The sequence below is a fragment of the Salvia splendens genome, chromosome 11 (genome assembly GCF_004379255.2).
Source record: "Salvia splendens isolate huo1 chromosome 11, SspV2, whole genome shotgun sequence".
Lineage (NCBI taxonomy): Eukaryota > Viridiplantae > Streptophyta > Magnoliopsida > Lamiales > Lamiaceae > Salvia > Salvia splendens.
In genome coordinates, this window is record NC_056042.1 from 33,682,384 (window position 1) to 33,704,359 (window position 21,976).

At 38.4% G+C, this 21,976-nt stretch overlaps 3 protein-coding genes and 1 non-coding gene across 8 annotated transcripts; 2 read left to right on the forward strand and 2 right to left on the reverse strand.

Annotated features, from left to right (window-relative positions):
• Positions 1 to 641: 641 nt before the first annotated feature.
• LOC121754177 (LMBR1 domain-containing protein 2 homolog A-like) lies at positions 642 to 6,975 on the reverse strand. Of its 5 annotated transcripts, none has more exons than XM_042149528.1 (14): positions 6,667 to 6,975; positions 5,751 to 5,821; positions 5,121 to 5,279; positions 4,033 to 4,246; positions 3,712 to 3,798; positions 3,474 to 3,613; positions 3,160 to 3,240; positions 2,716 to 2,780; positions 2,216 to 2,391; positions 1,989 to 2,119; positions 1,796 to 1,883; positions 1,460 to 1,676; positions 1,279 to 1,385; positions 642 to 1,187 (listed from the first exon to the last, which is right to left on the reverse strand). In XM_042149528.1, the coding sequence occupies exons 1-14, from the start codon at positions 6,832 to 6,834 to the stop codon at positions 756 to 758; spliced, it is 2,136 nt and encodes a 711-aa protein (XP_042005462.1). In that variant the 5' UTR covers positions 6,835 to 6,975; the 3' UTR covers positions 642 to 755. The 5 variants fall into 5 exon arrangements, with proteins under 5 accessions (XP_042005462.1, XP_042005465.1, XP_042005464.1 ...); XM_042149531.1 differs by adding an exon at positions 4,866 to 4,908 and having other exon boundaries at positions 5,751 to 6,809; XM_042149530.1 differs by having other exon boundaries at positions 5,121 to 5,257; positions 6,667 to 6,685.
• Positions 6,976 to 14,372: 7,397 nt separating this feature from the next.
• Positions 14,373 to 15,582, forward strand: LOC121754853 (endo-1,4-beta-xylanase 4-like). Its single transcript, XM_042150146.1, has 3 exons — positions 14,373 to 14,687; positions 15,135 to 15,493; positions 15,570 to 15,582. The coding sequence occupies exons 1-3, from the start codon at positions 14,373 to 14,375 to the stop codon at positions 15,580 to 15,582; spliced, it is 687 nt and encodes a 228-aa protein (XP_042006080.1).
• A 2,474-nt stretch (positions 15,583 to 18,056) lies between these two features.
• Positions 18,057 to 19,922, forward strand: LOC121754855. Its single transcript, XM_042150148.1, has one exon. It carries the CDS (start codon positions 18,057 to 18,059, stop codon positions 19,920 to 19,922), a length of 1,866 nt encoding a protein of 621 aa, XP_042006082.1.
• Positions 18,069 to 18,175, reverse strand: LOC121756640. Its single transcript, XR_006041019.1, has one exon. It is a non-coding gene; the product is annotated as a small nucleolar RNA R71 (small nucleolar RNA).
• Positions 19,923 to 21,976: the final 2,054 nt, after the last annotated feature.

The window sequence follows — 21,976 nt, forward strand, 5'->3', positions numbered from 1 at the left end:
TTGATTAATAGGATTAATTATTGAATAATGCATGTAATTAATTTATAAATTCAACTCAATTTTTTAAAAAAATTAATGATAATTAATCTTTTCGATTGGCTACAAAAGAACTTTATTAATATTAGGATTATGAAAAAAGAAAATGTTAGTATGATACATATCATCCGTGAGCATCGTTCCTTGTTAAACTTAATATTTTTTGTGTTCTCCATTTATTATAGTTTTTAATATCTGAAAAGTTTATTATTGGTGTTATCAATTTACAAATACATAAGATATACTTGTTCATTATCTTTATAGTAACAACCAACAAACAAAATATAAGAACTAGTCGAACTATAAAATTAATGATGTCACTAATAATTTTATAGGTAATTGAAATTAAACGATATTATGCTCACGAGTGATGCTCACATAGCGTATGTATCATAGCATCTCTCCATGAAAGAATATGATGACAAAAGTGGTCCAGAGCCTTTGTCTTAGCAACAAGAAGCTTAGACATTATTATATGAGGTGTCGAATTCGAGCCCTCTTAATATTAGTTGTAATTTTCTCCTTTCTTTTCTTTTTTTGGAGTTTATTTGTAAGGGTTTAAAAAAATATGATGACAAAAGTGACAAAAATTGAGACATCATATCTCTAACTTGCAAGTGGTAATGATGATTCAAGGATTCATAAGTATATTACTCTATTTATATAAAACCTTACAATTGGTTTGAAACATTGCTATAAAATCATCAATCTTATATCTGCTATCTACTAAGGCCTTGCCTCTGAATGGCCGCCATTGCAATATCACCATCAATATCATTCTCGTCGTCGAAGCTCGTCGGACGGGAGCTGGGCCGGCTGATTCTCTCGAAGATCTCATCGAGTGACTCGGGAGATGAAGTATGACGGTGGTCGGTGTCATGGCCTAGCCGGATGAATCTGTTAGCATCAACACGGGACTTGAAATTCTGGAAGCCCGTCTTCATCGATTCCCATGTTGAGGCTACTCCGCTAGTCGATCTCTTCCCTTGCTGCATGCTGATGCGTTGCGCTGTTTCAACACTCTCCTTCTCTTTAGCGTGTGGTCTCCTGCGGTCGCCATCTTTCTGCATAACCGATCTCAGGTGTTGCGAGTGACTGCTCGGCCCCTCCTCCTCGATCAATCTTGATGTCTGCCTTTGGATCTGCGGAATCTGAGCCATGCATATATCAGCCCCCAGAGATTTTAACAAGTTCCTCGATAACAAAGAATAGAAGATGAAGCAAGGATGTAAAGCCACATACCACGGTGTTGCCTCCGGATTCAAGATCAATGGTGACATTGTGGAAATTTCGTGCCAAAGGAACGACAAGTTCGCCTACTTTATGGCCTTGTTCAACCCAAGATCGTTCTATTTAAAGAAATACATACAACAAGCTCAGAATGGGTAAACCATGACTAGGATGATATATACAAGTCTCTCACCTTTATTCAGAATAACTAATCCCGCGGGATTGAATCCGTCTGCATCTTCGACTCCTTCGTCTTGGTAATTGAATATATTCCAATTTCTCAAGTATCCAATTACGCGATCAAAAAAATTTACTGCAACCAATATGGTGAAAACAACCATTATGAGTGGATAGATTCTGTTGAACCCTTTCCCAAAGAATGGAACTGCGTCATCAATATTCCCCATTTTCTGCAAAAGTGAAGCTCACATAAGCAAAGACAGAAGACAAGAATTTGTTCGAGGGTACAAAGCCGAGGCTGAGAAAATCGGTTGCAATAACCAAAAAGAGGTGCATGCAATAAACTTGCCTTCTCAAATGTAGTCTTGGCGTCGTTTGGAAGATTGATGAGGTTGAGAAAATTGTATGCAATCGGAGGAGCATAGCGTGCAACCATCCTTTATTGTTCGAGTCATGAGAAATGAAAGCAAGTAGATTTCAACCGTACCAAATACAGAATAGCATGAGAAATAGCAAAAAGACAAAAGGTTTAACGTACATACGCGCATATCATCAGCAAGCTAACTGAACTTGTTTGTCCCGGAGTCAGGGAGTAAAATGTCAGCATTCCGATTTTGATTAGAGAAAAATATGTGCAGACACACATGTATATTAGAGGAATAAGAGCAGTAACCTGAAAATAGAGGCAAACACATGTCAAGATACATCAAAATTAATTAATGACTTTATAAATTGTATGCACAGATGAGAAAGAAGTGCAGATATATACCTGCACAAGTAACTCATGCCTGCCAATCTTGTTTATAAGAACTGAGAAAAGAGATAAATCTACGTCGTTCAACATAATAGTGGCCTCTGCAACAAGAATTGCAGCAGTCATGCAACCCCATATAACAGCCATAATTCTCCCTAGTTGTTTTCTCACTATGCATCGCCATATCAGTTCTGCAAAAAAAGGATCGCTTATTAGAATTACACGTTTCTTATTCTAGTTCCAACGGATAGTTCATGCAGAAATATCCAGTTTAGTGATAGCATTTTAATAGATAAAGGGTTGTGCATTTAGCTAGAAATTGAGTTTTCAGATGAAACGTGATCAGCAAAAGTGTGCATTTAGCTAAAAAAAATGACATTCTCATTGTCTATATGAACCTAAGTAAAATCAGATCGGGAATAGCTAGAAATGTGCCTGTCTTTGCTATTGAAATTACTAAGCAACTCATAGTAAAGAAACGCTTTCAGAGAACACTTCCATGCAACAATAATTACCAGAGATATCAAGAAAGGACCCGAATTTGCCTTTACGCTCAGGTCTAAAACTTGACATGTATTTCCTGCAAATTATTCAAAACATGGTCAGTGAGGAAGATTACATTGTTTACTAGGACGCTATCATCCTCTGTTGCGCCACGACTCACTATTTTGAGGAACTATTTTTCTATTTCCTGCAAAATCAAACCAAAAGTAGAACTTAAGCGGATAGTGTTCAAGACCCTAATTTAGGAGCCGTTTTGTTCATAGTAAAAAATTAGGAAGAGATATTTGTAATATGAAAGATAAATATAGGGAAAACGGTTAGACATGCAAATATTCAAATCAGCTTCATGTAGTCCCAAACCATGTATGAAGAAATTCAAGTTGCTTGAATTGGAAATGGAAAAGTACAGTCCTGGCATTAAAGAAAAGAAAAGAAGAGGAGAAGCAGAAGCATACCATCCATTAGAACTACAATGCTCATAACTCTTCATGGTGTCCTCTAGCTCTAAAGCCTCTCTAACAAAATTCGTATACTCACTGCACTAGAGAGTGAAAAGTATACGTAAATTGAGCTATCCATGTATGCCAATATATGAGTTAGCTACACGTATGGTAATTCTTGATCATGAAATTTAATAGTAACACCAAATTCATTGGTAGTCCTATCCAACCTACCAAGAAAGGAGCAAATTACAGCTTGAGCAAAATTGATCTCAGCTTGCCTCCCATGATAAAAAAAAAAGAAGTTGAAAGCCTTAGTTTACCTTTACCTCTTATATCGGTAATACCTCTCCCTAGCTTTCCTCAGATGTTTTCTAAGAGACGCCATGCTAGTTTTATCGGTGTCATAATCCATATCACCTCCCCCTAATTTGCCTCCTCCTGGTTTAAAAGTAGAATCTTCATTAAGCTGCATTACAATTTTTTATGCAATAACTAGGTCAAAAAAGGTGATCGACACTATAAAAGTAGTTCGAAACACTCTGAGTGCAAGTAAATTATGAGTACCATCTTTGCCAACATTTTGTCAATTTTGTTCATGTATGGTTTAAGTGGATCACGCTTAGACATCTGCTTTGATGTCGCTTGAGCAACCTAACAGAATGATAGAATTACATCCAGCTGCAAGAAATAGAACATGTATAGAAAAATTCTGGATTCATATTGCTTTAGTATAAGTACAATCATAACCTAAAATTCAAATTTACTTGACTTCAGAAATAAACTATTCCCTCAGTCCCAAATATGTTGAATGTTGTATTCAACAATAAGGTTGATTTAAAACTTTGAAATCCAAGTGGGGATTATACAAGTTGGTTAGGAACTTACTACTATTGCGTTTGAAAAATCTTCATGAGCATCATCAAGTTTGACTGCCACTCTGTACACATTATGAGACAGGAATTTGTGACGATATGTCCAATTTGCATTTGTCCATACACCTCTTGGAATTTCACTCAAACCATAGCCCAAAAGAAAAGCTCCTGTCACCAGACCAAATGTATTTGCACAAGCCATAGCAAGACCTAAAATATTGTCACCCCTGCAGGCAATGCACAGTTCATTTTATTACTCCCTCCGTTTTTTAAAAATAGCAACTATTTCTATTTTTGGTCGTTCCTTAAAAATAGAAATTTTAGAATCTTTTTATTTTAGGACATGGACCCCACAATCCACTAACTCTACTTTCACTACTTTTTCTCTTCCTCTCTCTTACTTCACTCATTTTTCTTTTCATCTCTCCTACTTTACCTATTTTTCTCACTTACTTTACCAATTGTGTATTAAAACCCGTGCCGTTTCAAATGTTTCTGTTTTTTTAATACGAAGGGAGTAGAAGACAGAAAGAGATATAGAGTCGCAAGAACCATAACCAAACCAATATCCTAACTGCACATACGGTACCATCTGACAAGCTTCGCATATTTCCTATACCCATTGCTCCACTGATATAGTCTTGAACCACAAAGCAGTTTCATATGTCATGAGTCTAAAGACGTTCATCGAAATCAAGATAAACTAAGACTAAGAATATAGCGCTGTAACATTTATTGCTCTAAGGCTGGAAATGATTCCTTAGCCATTACACGATTGTGCTAATCTAGTTTTCACTATTTTGATGAGGAGATCCATTCTAAAGTATAGCCACAGTTTTTACTTACGCTGTATTCAATTATGGACACGTTTACTCATGAAAGTGTACACCTGAGCAAAGGATATAGAAAACAACATGAGAAGAATTTAACGATAAACTGAGTTCAACTATATCTTATTCCGTTTTAGCAACTTACGTTCTGATTGCAAGATTGCTGATATAATTCTTTGACAAGTATCTTAATTCTCAAGTTTTCTGATCTTAAAATCTGTTAGCCACTAGACAAATTGAAGACCGTTATCGTTTAGGAGAGAGAACGAACCAGTCCTTGTGCATAATGACGAGCAGGACAAGTCCGCACAATGCAATTGAACCAACGGATAAATAGTAGATTAGATTTACATGAACACTAGTCCGCAGTCTGTCCTGGATAGTAAAGTCCCCTGCATCTTCATAACCCTGAATGACAGGTGCCACAGCCCTGCTTAGAGAGATAGCTTAATAAAACTTTGAGAACATGTAAACATAAAACTTTAAGAACATGTAAACTTGTTTTATCAAGAAATCCGAAATTGAGTAAAGAAAAATAAATGGATAAGTTTGGCAGTCAATATGGAAGGGGCTTTAAACACAAGCATCCGAAAGCATAACAAAGATAGTAACCAGACAAATTGAAATTTCCAACATGGGAATATAGATGGGCAACATCATATTTCATCACGAACTGGAAATTCAATATGAAGACGGGTATCATCATCAAGATACAGCAGATAAGAAAGCACAAGAAGTAAAAGGGCATGAGGTATGATATTGTAACTCAAGGCTGGTCATGCATCCATTAAACACTCATGCCGGTGTAGAGCTAAAGGATCAACGAAATGAAACGAAGAAGAAGGAAATTACCACAGAGCAAAATTAATTTGCTAGACTATAAGCTTCACAAGTTACGTACCATGTAAGTAAAAATGAACTCCAGTATAACCAGCTCCACAAGAAAGAGATGCCTCCTTTATTGCCAAGTGTCTAAGAAGGTGAAGCAATATCAGCAACAGTATTTTAGACATGTTCAATAAATAAAGTAACATTCCTTCGAGTTGAGCTTCCTTTTTATGAGATTCATTCACGATAAATTTACATCTTTCTGATCACTATATATGCTCTAAATTAAGAAGCAGTTTAAATGATTTTTAGAATAGTAAGAACGTGTTCTTTCAAGTGCAGAAGTTTTAAACTATGGGGAGTCTTAAGCCCCTAATGAAAACACAGCTCCCTCTAATGAAATTTTTCTGTATCCTAAACCAACTCAGAAATTCTCTTCACTTACAAATCACAGATTGAGCTACATTCCCCGTTCCTACCTCATCAACAAATTATGCAAGCCTCCATAGCAAGTTGACTACACTAACAATCCTCAATCCCACCCAACTAAGATACACACGAAACCCTCTATCGAAACCATATCTCATCCCCCAAACACTAAATATGTATCCTACACCAAATAATTTCAGTGAAACCGTATCTAATATGACACCTATAAATACACGAAAGTGAGTTAAACATCTATTCCTAAACAAAACGCAATCACTTGATCGAAAAACATCAACAACATATCACACATAGGCAACTAGAATCCACACTTCATAGCTTTTTCCGATTCAATTTCTAAAGCTGCAACAGACCGGAATTCGACCAAACTTCCTATTATTCCGGCAATTTGCCATTATCAAAACATACACTAGCAAATGAAATGTTAAGAATATCAAATCCGATCCGATCGATTATCCAGAAATATCACACACACACACACACACAATAATAATAATAATAATCATACAAAAATTGAAGAGAGAGAGAAGGAGAGAATGTACGGCCCAGATGTCGGCGGGGACGAGGACGATCATGAAGAGAGAGCAGAACCAGGTGTAGCCGACGGTGAACCGGACGTAGAGAGGGACGTCGGGGCCGACGAAGTACCATAGGGTCCAGCCCACCATCAGCACGGTCAGCGGCAGAGATAGCACATACAACACCCACATTCTCCGCTACGATTCCGATTTTATCACAAAATCTGATTTGTTAGGGTGAATAATTTTGGTAGCAGCGGGAAACCACAAATGCAGCTGTGTAACAATCATAATTCACACTATTCCTCTCCTCCCTTTATCAAAATCTTCAGATGCAAAACCAGAAAAACGAATGTATATATGTGTGTGTGCGTGTTTATACACGCATGCCATTGCCATGCTTTCATGTCATTTGCCACGTGGAGTTCTGTGATTGTAGCTAATGATTTCTCATTTACTTTCGTCTGTTTGGGCCAATGGTGCGGGACAAACATGTTACCAATTTAAATATTCTCTCCATTTTTTAAATATTGTCGCTTAGCATAAATTTTAGGATAAAACTACGTGGCCATAATGTGGCTGGCCATAAATGGCATTTAAGTAAATATATGTATTTTTAGATATTAATAATTTAATTGTCTCATTTAATGCTTAATTCAATTGACAATATTACCCTTAGCTTTAGTCTTTAATTGTAGTTTCTTTTTAATTCATTTATTCCATTCTTTTTAGAGTAATTTGTTACTCAACTTTTTTACTACTTTATTTTTATTTTTATTATAATTGTATCATCTTAATGGAGTAATAGTTATTTTAATTTAGTTATTAGGCCATCCACAACGCTGTTCCTATACCGTTCCTTAAACCACTATTTGAGGGCCCTACTGTACTTTTTTACTCCATTCCTTAACTAAGGAACGGAACCTGCAACCCTCCGTTCCTTAACCGTTCCTTAACCGTTCCTTAAATTACTATTCATTCTATTTCAATTTTTATTTTTATTTCCAACTAAATTAAATTAAATAAACACACTTTATTAAAAAACAAACATACTTTATTAAAAAACAAACATACTTTATTAAAAAACACACAATATTAAAAAAAAATTACAACTTAAACTTAAAAAAATTAAAAAAAACACACAATTCAAATCCTAAAAAAATAAAAAACACACAATTAAACGTGGGAAAATAAAAAAACTACTCCGCCGGCGAATCATCCTCCGGAGGCGGTCGAGGTTTAGGGGGAGGGGGAAGACCAAGTAGTCCTGCCATATGCACAATTCCGTTCCACCAGGCCGTGTATTGGGCGTACGAGAAGCGGGAAGTGTCCGCCATTGTGGCGGTTATGTACGCCACCATAAGTGTGTTCGAGCCTCCTTGTGAGCCCGATCCCGAGGCCGACTGGCTTGATTCTCCTCGGCCCTTCCTCGCTCTAGCCGCTTTCGCCGCCTTCGTCCCTTGCGGACGACGGCGCCCACGGCTAGATCCCTCGTACTCGGCGGCCGTAACCCCAACCTCCTGCGTGCCACGATCACTGGGCGCATCGGTGTCACCAGACGAGTACTGGCCGCTCGTCGTGTGCTTCGTCCGCTTTGAGGTTGATCCCGAGCTGGAGCGGACACCACCGGCCCACCTTTCCTCGTCCTTGACGAGCTGCCAAATATCAACATATTTGAACTGTACACCGGTGTCCTGGTGGAAGGCGCGCAAAGCCGCCCTCAGTATGTCGGCGCCCTAAGCTCCGCTTTGGTAGTGCGCCGCTTCGGTGGAGTAGATCCCGCAGAATTTTTTGACCTGTAAATCGACTCGGCCAAAGTGAGCACGAAGCATTGTATATTTGCGCTTCCGGGTCCCTTTCGGCTTAGTCTCGTGGTAGACATCACGGACCTTTTCCCAGAAGCACTTGGCGGCTTGTTGGTTGCCGACGATGGGATCATATGAGACGGTGAGCCAGGCGGTGTACACCGCCTTTGTTTCTTCGTTGGTGTAGGGATGCCGGCCCAGATCCTCCGGCTCCTCCTCCTCATCCTCCTCGGGTGCCTCAGACGCAGCCCTGTAGCTTCCACCGCCTCGGCCTCCTCCCTGAGTGGGTTCAACGGGGATATCCTCCCGAATCTGGGACAAACCCTGGGAAAGCTGCGAGCCGGAGCCTCGAGCGTAGGCATCCACATCGAAAGTGGGTGGTTGGTACCCACCCGGCGTCGCCGACCCCTGCGTGCCCGGCGTCGATGACCCAGAACCACCAAGTGTGTTGTACATGGTCTCCCAATCGCCGAACGCGTTGAGATCCCACCCTCCGGCGCCGCCACCACCGTAATTGCCGTCGCCGGACATTTTTTGAAGAGATAGAATATGAAAATTGGAGAGAAATTGATGTTGATGTAGGAAGAATAGATGTGTAGTTGTGTATAAAATGAATGAATTAGGTGTATTTATAGAATAAGAAAATAAAAATAAAAATTAAAAAAATTAAGAAAAAGTTAAAAAAAACGGTAATGTTACCGTTTAAAAAAAAAAATTTAAAAAAAAATTCGATTTTTATATAAAAAAAAAATAATTATTGCGTCATTGCTGACGTGTCCCACTCGCGGGCCGGCGAGTGGGAAGCACGCACGCACGGGGATCGGCCACGTCGCCCAGGCGCGTGGCGGCTTGTTCCGTGCCGCGTTACGTGCCGTCGGCACCCGGCACGGAATGGGAACGGGACGGGAGCGGAATGCAGCGCCGCAACGCGTTCCGCGGCGAAACCGTTCCGGCGGAACGGCACGCGGAACGCGGGCGGCACGCGTTGCGGGTGCTCTTACTGTACTCCATAATATATAATCAATAAGATAATGATGAAGTTATCTAATACTATAGTAGTAATATGCTTAAATTTTTTTTATACTTTTTTCAAATGAATTTAAGGTTATTTGAAACTATCAATTCAATATAAAATTAATTAAAACATCTATTTTAACTCTGTATCGATCCAACATTTGAATATCAACTCAATTTAATCTTCACATAGAAAATTGAATTAAGAATAAATTGATTTAATAAGATATCAATCAAAACTTCCTTGGTAAAAGTTATAGGACTCATTACTTTAATAAGTTGCTTAAAAGTCAAACGTCATTTTTGTCCATTTTTCGTAATTATCATTTTGGGATTAATTCAGTTAATGTAAATTGAAAAAAAGAGAATTTGAATTTGAGTATTTGTTTATAACATAAAGACTCCTTGCAATTTTGTCGTAGAAGTATATTGTGTCACTTAATAATATTTATAAATATAATGTCCTTACAATTTATTTTACTTCTACATAAGTAGTATTTAATATTTAAGGGTATATTAGTCTTCAAAAAATTGCTACTCTTTAGATGCATAAAACTGTACATTAATTACACAGAATTTTAATAATTTTTTAATATTATGGCTGGCCATAATGTGGCCATTTAGCACTACTCTAAATTTTAAAAAATGTAATATAAAGTGAGTTAAAAATTTAGCTGGTCTTCACTTGAATTTTGTGAATTTTGTCAATGGACTTTGATATTCACAGCAATTTGAAAAATTATCAAAGAAAAATAATCGTGGGGAAGATTGAAAATTTGGATAGAATAGAAATTTTAAGAATGGAAGAATATATTATTAGCATCATTCGTCACACTGAACAGAGAAGGGTACTAACAGAAATACGAAGAAATTATATCAAAGTATATGCATAGAAAAATGAGATTTTTTTTATATGCAAAACTATAGCAAATATGGTCTATATTTATAAAAGACAAAAATGAAATGATTTTTATAATTTTTTAATATAATATATGAAAAATATTTAAATTTTTACATAAAATATTTATCAATTATTGAAAATTTGCCAAATAGCCAATCTCATTGGCTGATATTCTTGGTCATATGGGCTGGCTTGAAAATATAGCTCGTTCAATCAAATCTAATTTCTATCTTGAATAACAACACAATCCAATAAAATATTTTTCTAATATATATTTAGTCATGTACTAAGATTTAAAATAGAGTAAGTTTAACCAATTAAAAAAGAAAATTAAATTTTACAAATTATTTTACATTTCAGCATAAAATTTAAGAAATTAGTAAGTATATTTGGTGAGTTTATTAGAAATAGAAGGATATGGTAAATAATTAAAGTAAATAAATGATGAGAAAATAAAGTACTCCTTCCGTCTAAGGTAGTTGAATTGTATTCCTTTTGAAAATCGTTCTCTATTTTAACAAATAACTCTAATTCTTTTTTCTACTTTGCTCTCTATACCTCTCTCGTACTTTATTCTTATCGTATTCATTCTTTTATTTTTCAAAGAAATTACAAAATTGTTAAGTGAAGAATTTTAATTAATAGTACTTCTATATATGCAAAACATAAATTAAATAAATAAAATAAAATAGTACTAATGTTTTACTACTTTAACCCTATTATAATAATGTCATAATGTCAAAAAATATTTCCCCTAATTTACATGCATAGCAACCACTACATAGAATATCACGACAACAAGCATGGCTTCATGATATATGTGGAGTATTAATTATAGATAAAAATTATTAGGCCAAATCAATAAATAAAGCAATAATGTAAGTGGCAAGTTTCATATTACAACGGAGTTACAATGTTAATTAGCAATAATGCGATGCATTCAATTACACAATTAACATCTAATCACACGTTACAATATTAAATGTTCTATACTTCAATAATATCGAACAATAATTTCCTCAGCCTATATATAATGAAGATTAAACTTGTATTTACAAATCTCCAAATTTTATATTATTTGGAGTTTATCTTTGGAATAATCAATTAATTGATTATACATTCTGGGCTTACTAGATTAAAGGTTTACATGATTTAATATGCATGACTTTTTAACTTTTTATTGTGGGATTATTAGTACTCCCACAGTATTGTTAGTGAAACAAGAATTATGAATGAGAGAATAATATCATCTATGTGCATTTATACATTGCAAAAATGGGATATTTGTATTATAAAATGCTATTATATGTCTTGCAAAAATAGAATATTTGTATTATAAAATCTTATCATATGTCATACAAAAACGGTATATTTAATTGTATTATAATCATCAACATATTTTTTTCCTATGCACAGAATAATGAGATATTTTAAGAGTGAGGTGTTTCTTATTTTATGTATTCTACTCATATCAGGTCAGCCTCTTATTGAATTTTATTTTGCACTAGTATCAGTATTTTTTTACTGTAAAATCAAGATTTTTCTACGGCCAAATTCTAATTTTTAATCATTAATTAATTGTTTTTGCATTAACTCTGTGATTTATTAGTCGCTCTCGAGGGGTCTGATGCATCTTACAACTACAAAGCCAGCATTCATGTAAAAAATTGTTAATTTTGGACAATTTCATATTTGTCTAATAATATAATATAGGGGCATTTGTGTGTAAATTACTAAACAATTGTCAAATTATGGTTTTGCATATGTATGTAAATCACCAAATTATTGATTTGTTTTAATTTTACAATCAACCTAGATTTTGATGCTAATATGAATTAAAGTAAGCCATAATTTGAAAAGTTTAAATTATCTAATTTAGTAATAGTATGATAATTTTTTCCTGCTAAAACATGACATGTTTTAGTTGACGCCTAATAATTTTACGTAATTAGTATTAAGTCGTGTCAATGTCGAAATCTTAATTGGCTGTAAAAAAATCAATAGCTTAGTTGCAAAATCAAAATAGTTTGTAAATTTGTTGGGAGATTTTAAAGTTGGTATGCAAAATCATAATTTGACAAAGGTTTAAAAATTTACAATCAAATTTCGCTCTGACGTAATTATTATTTTTTATTAATTTAATTTTTTAAACATTTTCCAGTGTCTAGCTGAGCCTAAGGAACCTCAATATGGAGGGGGAATGTTCAAAGATCCTATATTCGATTCACAATTGTTGGAATGGAAAGTGTATGGAAATGCAAGTATGGAGAAAAGAAAATCAACCACTAATAACAATTTTTTGGTGGCATTTAATCGTACCGATATATTTGACGGAGTCTCTTACTCGTTTGATATCCAGAAAGACCATTTATATACATTTTCAGGTAGAATTAAAAACCGAATGTACGACCAATGGTGCACTCAGGTGGGGTTGTGGGATCGATATAGCCCACCATTGCCACAATGTTGCACCTTGTTTACTGTGTTTGACCCCACGAATTTCGTTTCTAAGTAAAATAATTGTGATTTTGGCAGCATGGATACAAGTAGATGAAGGACAAGAAACAATACTAGTTTATATTAAAACTCCTAGTGAAACTAAGCCATCTGGTTCAGTTATAGCCAAAACTGGTTGTTGGTCTATGCTCAAAGGAGGATTCACAGCTTATGAAGATGAGAAAGTTGATCTAATTTTCAAGGTAAGTATTACTCCCTCCATCCCACATAAATAAGTCGAATTTTCTTTTTCGTCCGTCCTATAAAAATAGTCCATATTTATTTATAGAAACATTTTTCTCCTTTTTTTACTTTATAATTTATGGGCATCACCATCCAATATATTATTTCAACCACTTTTTCTTCATTTCTCTTACTTTACCAATTACGCATTTAGACTCGTGTCACCCTCATTTAGCCTATTTCAATAGTCAGAGAGAGTAGTTAATAATATGCTCTCATTATATATATGTCTATGGGGTAGTGATAAAATGCATACTCATATATTGTACAAACTCTAAACTTTTCAACACAATGTCAAACATAGTGTTAACACAATATCAACACAGTACAGAATTTCAAAATTTTAATACCAATACAATGTCAACGCAGTGTCAACACAATGTCAACACAAATCAACTGCTGACACTGTGTTGATATTTTCTGTTGCTATTATTTTGACATCTGTTGACATTTTTTAACGGTCTATATCAAAGTTTGGAGTTTGTACAATAATTAGAGTTTACATTTGATTATATTCCTATGAGTATGTATATATCTACGGGGCCCACAATAGTGAATCCGGGTCAGGTTGATGCTCCACTAACCCCACCTTCGGCTATTGGAGTTGGCATCGACCCCTTGGTGCTGCAACTCCACCCTACCGTTTCAGGACTTGCTTCCATTTTTCTACATCATATAGTGTCAACGACAACCTGACATATACAACAACCTTTCTTCACTATGACTAATTCTACGAGTTTCATTTACCCGATCCGTAGTTATATGAGAAAAATATACCTAACTTATTTGGTGTAATCATACATGCAATGTGCAAACACTATAAATGATCCCACGAGTTCTATTTCCCCAATCCGTTACATGAGAAAAGTATACCTAATTTGTTTGGTATAATCATACATATAGGTTCCAAACACTAAGAATGAGGTTTGGATAGACAATGTGTCACTTAAGTCATTCACAAAATCAGAATGGAGAGAGCAACAAGAGAGAAGCATCAATAAGGTATAATTATTTGTGACACTAAAATTTGATACTAGCATATTATTTGATAATGACATTTAAATGTTACACATCATCAGTATCGCAAAAGGGACGTAAAAATAAAGGTGACGGACGAGGCAGGAAAGCCATTGAAAGGTGCAAACATAACCCTAACCCATACAAGGCCACTCTTCCTCATCGGCAGCGGCACGGGCTACTCGATCCTCGAAGCGAAGCCATACCAAGACTTCTTCGCCGCTCGCTTCCCAGTGGCGACACCCCACAATGAGATGAAGTGGTACTACAACGAACAAATTCAAGGCGTGGAGAACTATGAGACCGCGGACGCCATGGTATCCTTCTTCGAGAAGAACAACATTGCCGTCCGCGGCCACTGCATCCTATGGGACTCAACCAACGCATCCAACTATTGGACCCTAACCCTCCCGCCGCGTGAGGTCCTTTACACGACCATCCGCCGCATCGCCTCTGTAGTGTCCCGGTACACCGGAAGGGTCATCGCCTGGGACGTGGTGAACGAGAACTTGCACAACTCGTACTACGAAAGCGTCCTTGGTGCTAATGCTTCCGCCATGATTTACCAGGCTAGTTTTTTTTCTCTATTTTTAGAATTATCAAGGTATTGATTTATTTTTATTTCCAATCAATCAAGATCTTGATGCTAACAGGTGAATACAATATTGTTTAACAAATAAAATTATTTAATTTAGTATAAACCTTAATTCAACAAATGAAATTAAGTTATCAAATGAACCTATTTAGTTGTTTCACTAGTGAAACATGTTATGATTTTGATTGACGTCCAATAGTAGTACGTAAGTAAGTTAAAACTACTATAAATCGTGATTGATTGCAAAATCAAAATAAATTAGTATATCTGCAATTTACTTGAAGATTTTAAATATGATATGCAGAATTGGAATTTAATGAACATGTAGTTATTTACTTTCTAATTGTCGTTTTTTAAACAACACCAATAATGACACTCATCTATCAACATGACGACTTATTAATTCCCCAATTTTTACCAGATCACCCGGGCTATCGATCCACATACCCCTCTATTCATTAACGAGTACAACACGCTCGAGTACCCCAAGGACATTAAGGTCATCCCGGCAAGAATCGTACACAAGATCCGCGAGATCAAGTCATTCCCCGGGAATGAGGACATGGCCCTGCACATTGGAATGCAGGGCCATTTTTCCTTCCTAAGGGCCAACATATCCTACATACGTGCGGCCTTCGATGTCATGGGCGCTTCAGGGAGCCCCATATGGCTCACGGAGCTCGACTTCTACAAGGGCCCCACGCAGCACGAGGACCTCGAGAACGTCCTGAGGGAGTCGTTCTCACATCCAGCTGTGGAGGGGATCATCATATTCGGAGGGTGGAAGAAGAGCGGATGCAGGGACGAATGCATTAACGCAAAAGATTACCACCACATGCCAATCGGGTGCGGGCAGATGTGCCTCATAGACAATAACTTCAAGATCACGCCGACCGGAGAGCTCGTGGATCGGCTGATCTTGAAAGAGTGGAGGAGCAACGTCGTGGCGGTCACGGACAAGGACGGAGTTTTCTCCAGCAGACTGTTTCACGGGGATTATAATCTCACCTACTCTCATCCATTGATGCGAAGCTTATTTCCTATTCTTTACCCCGGATTTCATGTTAATTATAACTCACCAAGTCGTGCTTTGAGTGTAGTTTCGGGTGTTAGAAGCTGGAAGTTCGTCGGAAATGCATAGCTGAGATTCCAGAGAGTTCGCCCGGTCGGGCGTTTTGATGTTGCTAAACGCCCGATCGGGCGTTTCCATTTTGTGCATGCGGAGTCCAGAAAGTTCGCCCGGTCGGGCGTTCTGATTTCAACTAGACGCCCGGTCGGGCGTCTCCCGCGAAGCCATGCAGAAGCATATCGCCCGGTCGGGCGATTGGTCTTTCTAAGTTCGCCCGGTCGGGCGTTACGCATGAGGATTCCAGAAAGTTCGCCCGGTCGGGCGATTATTGACGACACAAAATGCCCGGTCGGGCGTTTCCCCACGATACCTCCAGAAGCCTTTCGCCCGGTCGGGCGATTATCCCTTCTAATTTCGCCCGGTCGGGCGTTTGGTGGTTCAACTGCATTTCAGCAGTTTTCTCGGCAGTTTTGCTGGGGGAAATAAAAATAGAAAGGAATTTACAGAGAAGGAAGGAGGACAGAACGGAGAAGAAGGAAGAAGAGAAGAGAAGGAGGAAAATCTACCCGACACTCCGACGATCCGACTCCGCCATCCAATTCTACTCCGAAAGAGCATGCCTTCTACGGTTTTAATCATTGAATTTATCATGTATCAAGGCTAGGCTCATTTGTTGCTCCAAGTTGTGAATTAGACTCGTTAGAATGCTTCTACACTTTTGAACTCATGTTTGATATCATTGATTGTGTTTAATGCGTAATTCTATTACTTTAGAGGCATCTTTTGTGATAGATATCTAATCCTTGTTTATTGTCTCTTTAACATAGACATGGATGGATTAATCAATTGTTTGCTATCAAATTAGAACTGTTCAGGGGATAAATTGATAGTGGATTAGGTAAGTGATTATAGTAGACGACGTTCGTTCCCGCGCATCTGCAGGAATTAAATGTCGTTGAAAATTGGTTCATGGAACAAGTGTTCAGCTGACTGTGAACTATACGTCGTAGACATGTTCAGTGCACGCGATTAGGTTGATAAGTTAATCCCAAATTTGTGTGTGATAAATGTGTAGAATGATTCGAGTCTAAGGAGCAACTTGGAGTGACCTGTTTTTCTCGTGTTTAAAATCCTTGCGTAGTTAGTTTGTTAACTTAGTGTCATTAATCATCAAAACCAAAAATCGAACCTTTTTATGCTTTGTTTAGTGTTAAGTTTTAATAATCATTCCCTTCCCTGTGGATCGACACCTAAAATACTACACACGAAGCTGTATTCTTGCAGTTAGTGATAATATTTGGGTAATTAAATTGAACTTGCGTGCGAAATTGATCTGTTTTACAAACCAGTATTATCCACATCAAGTTTTGGCGCCGTTGCCGGGGAAGGCAATCGATTATTTAGCTTATAGTTTTTGTTTGTTTTTATTTTGTTTGATTTTACTTTTTGAGTTTTATAGGTACATTGTTCGTGTTCTACGGTGTGATAGCCATCTACCACGTCCGGACTTGAAGACGAAGGAGTGTATTATTTTAGGTAATATTTAGCTAACTCTTAGTTTAGTTTTAGGTAGTTTTGTTTGCACTCTAGCACACACTTTTTATAGTACTTACCCCGAAGTTGTCGAGAGGTCTCGCTTTCGGTAATTAGGAAATATTTTGTGCTTGTGCTTGGTGTATTTTCTGTTGTGTAGATAAAATAAAAAAAAAAAAAAGAAAGTCGTGAATGCACACGAGATCTCAGGGTACACCGCCTTTCGGATTACTCTGTTATCAAAGAAGGAAAGGGTCAGGAAGTTCAGCCGGGTTTGAAATTCAACAGGATTCGCCGAGTCCAATCAGAGATAACCCATTGTTTGAGAATAGTGACAGTGATCTGGAAGCTGAGTCGATGGCCGACAATAATAACAACAACGCTGTCCCACCACCCGTTGTGAGGTTTGGCGACACTCTTAGATCGGGAATTGAGTACCCCGGAGAGTTTGCTTATGCGAACAACAACATCAACATTCCACCTCACTACATTAGTTTGGTGAATGGGGGGAATCTTTTCCATGGACGGGATGATGAAGACCCGATGAGCCACCTCAATGCCTTCTACGAGTTGACGAACTCTCACAGACCCCCGAATGTGGAACACAATCTAATCAAGAGGGTCTTATTCCCATTCTCTCTGAGGGAGAAAGCAAGAGCTTGGTATGACTCTATCCCGGGCTACAACATAGCAACGTTCCAAGAGTTGAAGACGTTGTTCCTCTTGGAATACAATTCTCCTATGAAGATTGAGAAGTTGAGAGAGGAGATCACCTCTTTCCGACAAAAGTATGACGAGTCCTTCGCGGAAGCATGGAAGAGATTCACGGAATTGATAAGGAAATGCCCAAGTCACGGACTAGCTCCGGGGCATGACCTTTTGAAATTCTACAAGGGACTCAACAATGAAGGCACAGGACTAGTTACTGCAGGCTCTAATGGAAACCTGGATGACTTAACGCATGAGGAGGTGAGAGCCTTATTCCAAAGGTTGGCTAACAATCAACGGAACTGGCACAACCCAAGGAGAGCAGCGGAGAAAGGAGGAGACACATTCGGTGCTACAAAGGATGCAGAGAGAGTATCTGCAATTGAAGCTCAATTGGCAGATATAAGCACCCAGATGTCGTCGATGACAAAGGCAGTGAAATCGCTGCAACTGACTCCTCAACCCAAAGCAGTGGCAGTGATGAGATGTGGATTGTGTCAAGGAGGGCATCATACTGATCAATGTTCTAGTATTCAAGGACCACCAATCGAGGATGTGAACTACATTGGCAACAATGGCCAAGGGTTTAACCAAGGCAACCAATACAGCAATCAGCAGAATTGGAGGCCTCAGCAATCGAACTGGAATCAAAGTGGTCCTAGCAACAACTCGGGGAACCAATGGAGGACAAACACTCAACCCCCGGGTTATGAGAAGAAGCCATCAGTCGAGGATCAATTGGGACAGATTCTCTCGTTTATGACTAAGAGTCAAAGGGAGAATGAGAATTTCAAAGAGAAGACGGTGGAAAAGTTTGGTCAGATGGAAGCTACATTGAGGAATCTCGAGACTCAAATTGGGCAGATCGCTACAGCATCTCACACAAGAATCCCTAATGCTATCCCGAGTGATACGGTGCCCAATCCTAAAGGTTTTGAACAGTGCAAGGCAGTTAAGTTAAGAAGTGGGAAGGATCTTGAGTCTCCAATCATGCTAGATGCACAAAATGGCTCGAACATCTTGCACGCAGGGGCGGACAAGTTGTTTGGCTCACAAACCTCGCACGCAGGGGCGGACGAGGGGATTGAGTGGGCTACTACCGAAGCTAGGGAATGTCAACAAGAAAAAGAAGAGTCAACCATGAGTGATATCCACAAGAAGAATCCACTAAGTCCGGCAATGGACCCGAAGTGTCCATTTAATTTTCCAGATTTTATCCCGCCACCACCTTTCCCAGTCGAGAATAAGAAGAAGGGTAGGAAAATAATTCAAGAGAAAGGACTCGATTGGATGATGAACATTATCAGGAAAGTTAATGTAGATGTGTCCCTGGTGGATTTGTTCCTACACTTTCCTAAATTCTCCAAGTTTTTTAAGGATCTTATTGCGAAAAAGGAGAAGATACAAGACGATGGTGTGGTGAGATTGAGCGCATTTTGCTCACAATTGGTGAAGGGGAAGATACCTGCGAAGAGACGAGACCCTGGGAGTTGTGTGATCCCATGTGAGATGGGAGATAAAAAGTTCCCAAAGTGCCTACTTGATCAAGGCTCGGGAATATCATTGATGGCTCTGAAGACGGCGAGGTCAATCGGTCTACAAGCGAGGATTGAGTCAATCGATATTGAGCTACAATTGGCGGATCACTCAATTGTGAAGCCACTAGGGATCATCAAGGATGTCTTGGTGAAGGTGGACAAGTTTGTACTCCCGGTCGACTTTATTGTCTTAGAGATGGAAGAGGACAAGGACATGCCTATCCTCTTTGGTAGGCCATTTTTAGCAACCGGTGATGTTGTGATAGAGACCAAGACAAATACGGTCATGTTTCGAGTAGATGGACAGAATGTGGTGATCAAGCAAGAGAAGGCGGGGAAGCGCCTATTGGAGCCTGGATAGAGGTAGACAAGGATGAAGAAGGTCGAGCCAACGACTATAAACAAAGGCGCTGATTGGGAGGCAACCCAAGTTTTTATCTTTCTTTTATCTTTTGGTTTCATATGTTGGAGGTTTTGTTTGCTCAATTCTTTCCTCCAACATTTATTTTGAATTGAGTGTTCTTTTTGTAGTTTTTGTTTTTTTTGTAGGAGCAATTGGGAGTTAGGATTGGAGCTTAGGAGGAAGCACACCTGCAAAGGATTTTTACACCCACCCTCCCACCCGAATGCACTATGGACGTCATGCCAAGTTTGGGGGAGTTTCCTTTCCCTTTACTTTATTTGTCTTCTTTGCATGCATTGAGGACAATGATGCATTCAAGTTTGGGGGGGTTATGATTGATTTGTGATGTATGTTTTTTGGGTGTTTTGCGTGATAAAGATGTTTTGAATCTATGTAGTTGACGGGTGCATGCTTTATCTTCGGCTTTCTGGTTAGGAAATCTTACTTGATTTTACTTCATCTTTGAAGCTTAGGATGAATGGAATGGGTGCATGAATCTATTTGAAAAAGCATGTTGTGATTACATCCGATTTCTTAAGTTGAGGAGAGTATGAAAATCGCATGACTTGTGGAAATTATTTTGGATTGATTTGTTTTATCGAGTGAAGTGCTTGCGTTCGTTTGTGTTAACGATATGGGAGGACAAGGCACTAGGATGAACTCCATGGCCAAATGATCACATGCCTAGTCCTACACATGATCCCCTAGAAGCCACTTTGAGCTTAATTTCCTATTATTTGTGTAAACACTTAGCCAAACACTTAGCCACTGAAATAAGCCTAATTTTAGCCTCATCGAAAGACCTTGCTACTGTTTGGGTGCTAAATACTAGTTTGAGCTTGGTGGTTGAATGTTGAGTGTTGGGTGGTGTATTGCAAAAGTGTAGACATTTCTAGACTTGATAGAAGGTGAAAAGAATGAAGTTCTAAGAGAAAAAAAAAAAAAAAACAAGAAAAAGAAAAAGACGACCTCCAAATTCACAAAAGTCGAGGTCTTTACAAAAAAAAAAAAAAAAAAAAAAAAAAATAAGTTGATGAAATAAAGATAGAGCTTCTATGTTTGTTTGTGTAATCTCGTCTGGAATAGATCTCAAGTTTGGGGGAGTGTGGGTTTGGTTGTAATTTTGTGTTGTTCGATCTTTGGAAGGATGTTGTAGGAGGGAAGATTTTGGCACTCAAATGTGTAGCCTTTGAGCTCACTATCCATACTTATCCTACCTCGTCCCTAGCCCCATTACAACCTTGAAATAAGACCTTGGACCTTATCGTTGATGCTTGTGGATGTTGTGTAAAGAACTTGGTAGAGTTAAAGAGGTTCGATTTGAAATCTGTGAGTCTATGTGGTTAGTATTGCTTAATGAGTCAATGATGATGGTTTGAGTTGTTTGATCGCATGCTTGGACTTATTTTGAAGTGCACCTTAACTTGACGTTCTAGGGGGATGAGTGATTGTTCTTGAGAGTGGGAAATCTCGATTGGAAATGTTGGGGGTTTAGATTTTGTCACTCACGTCCCTACATGATTCTTTGTGATGAAAATTTCTCTGCGGGGTAGACTTGCGCTGAGTTTTTGTGCTAAAAAATGTACCTTGCTCGGGGCGAGCAAGAGCTTAAGTTTGGGGGTATTTGATGCGAAGCTTATTTCCTATTCTTTACCCCGGATTTCATGTTAATTATAACTCACCAAGTCGTGCTTTGAGTGTAGTTTCGGGTGTTAGAAGCTGGAAGTTCGTCGGAAATGCATAGCTGAGATTCCAGAGAGTTCGCCCGGTCGGGCGTTTTGATGTTGCTAAACGCCCGATCGGGCGTTTCCATTTTGTGCATGCGGAGTCCAGAAAGTTCGCCCGGTCGGGCGTTCTGATTTCAACTAGACGCCCGGTCGGGCGTCTCCCGCGAAGCCATGCAGAAGCATATCGCCCGGTCGGGCGATTGGTCTTTCTAAGTTCGCCCGGTCGGGCGTTACGCATGAGGATTCCAGAAAGTTCGCCCGGTCGGGCGATTATTGACGACACAA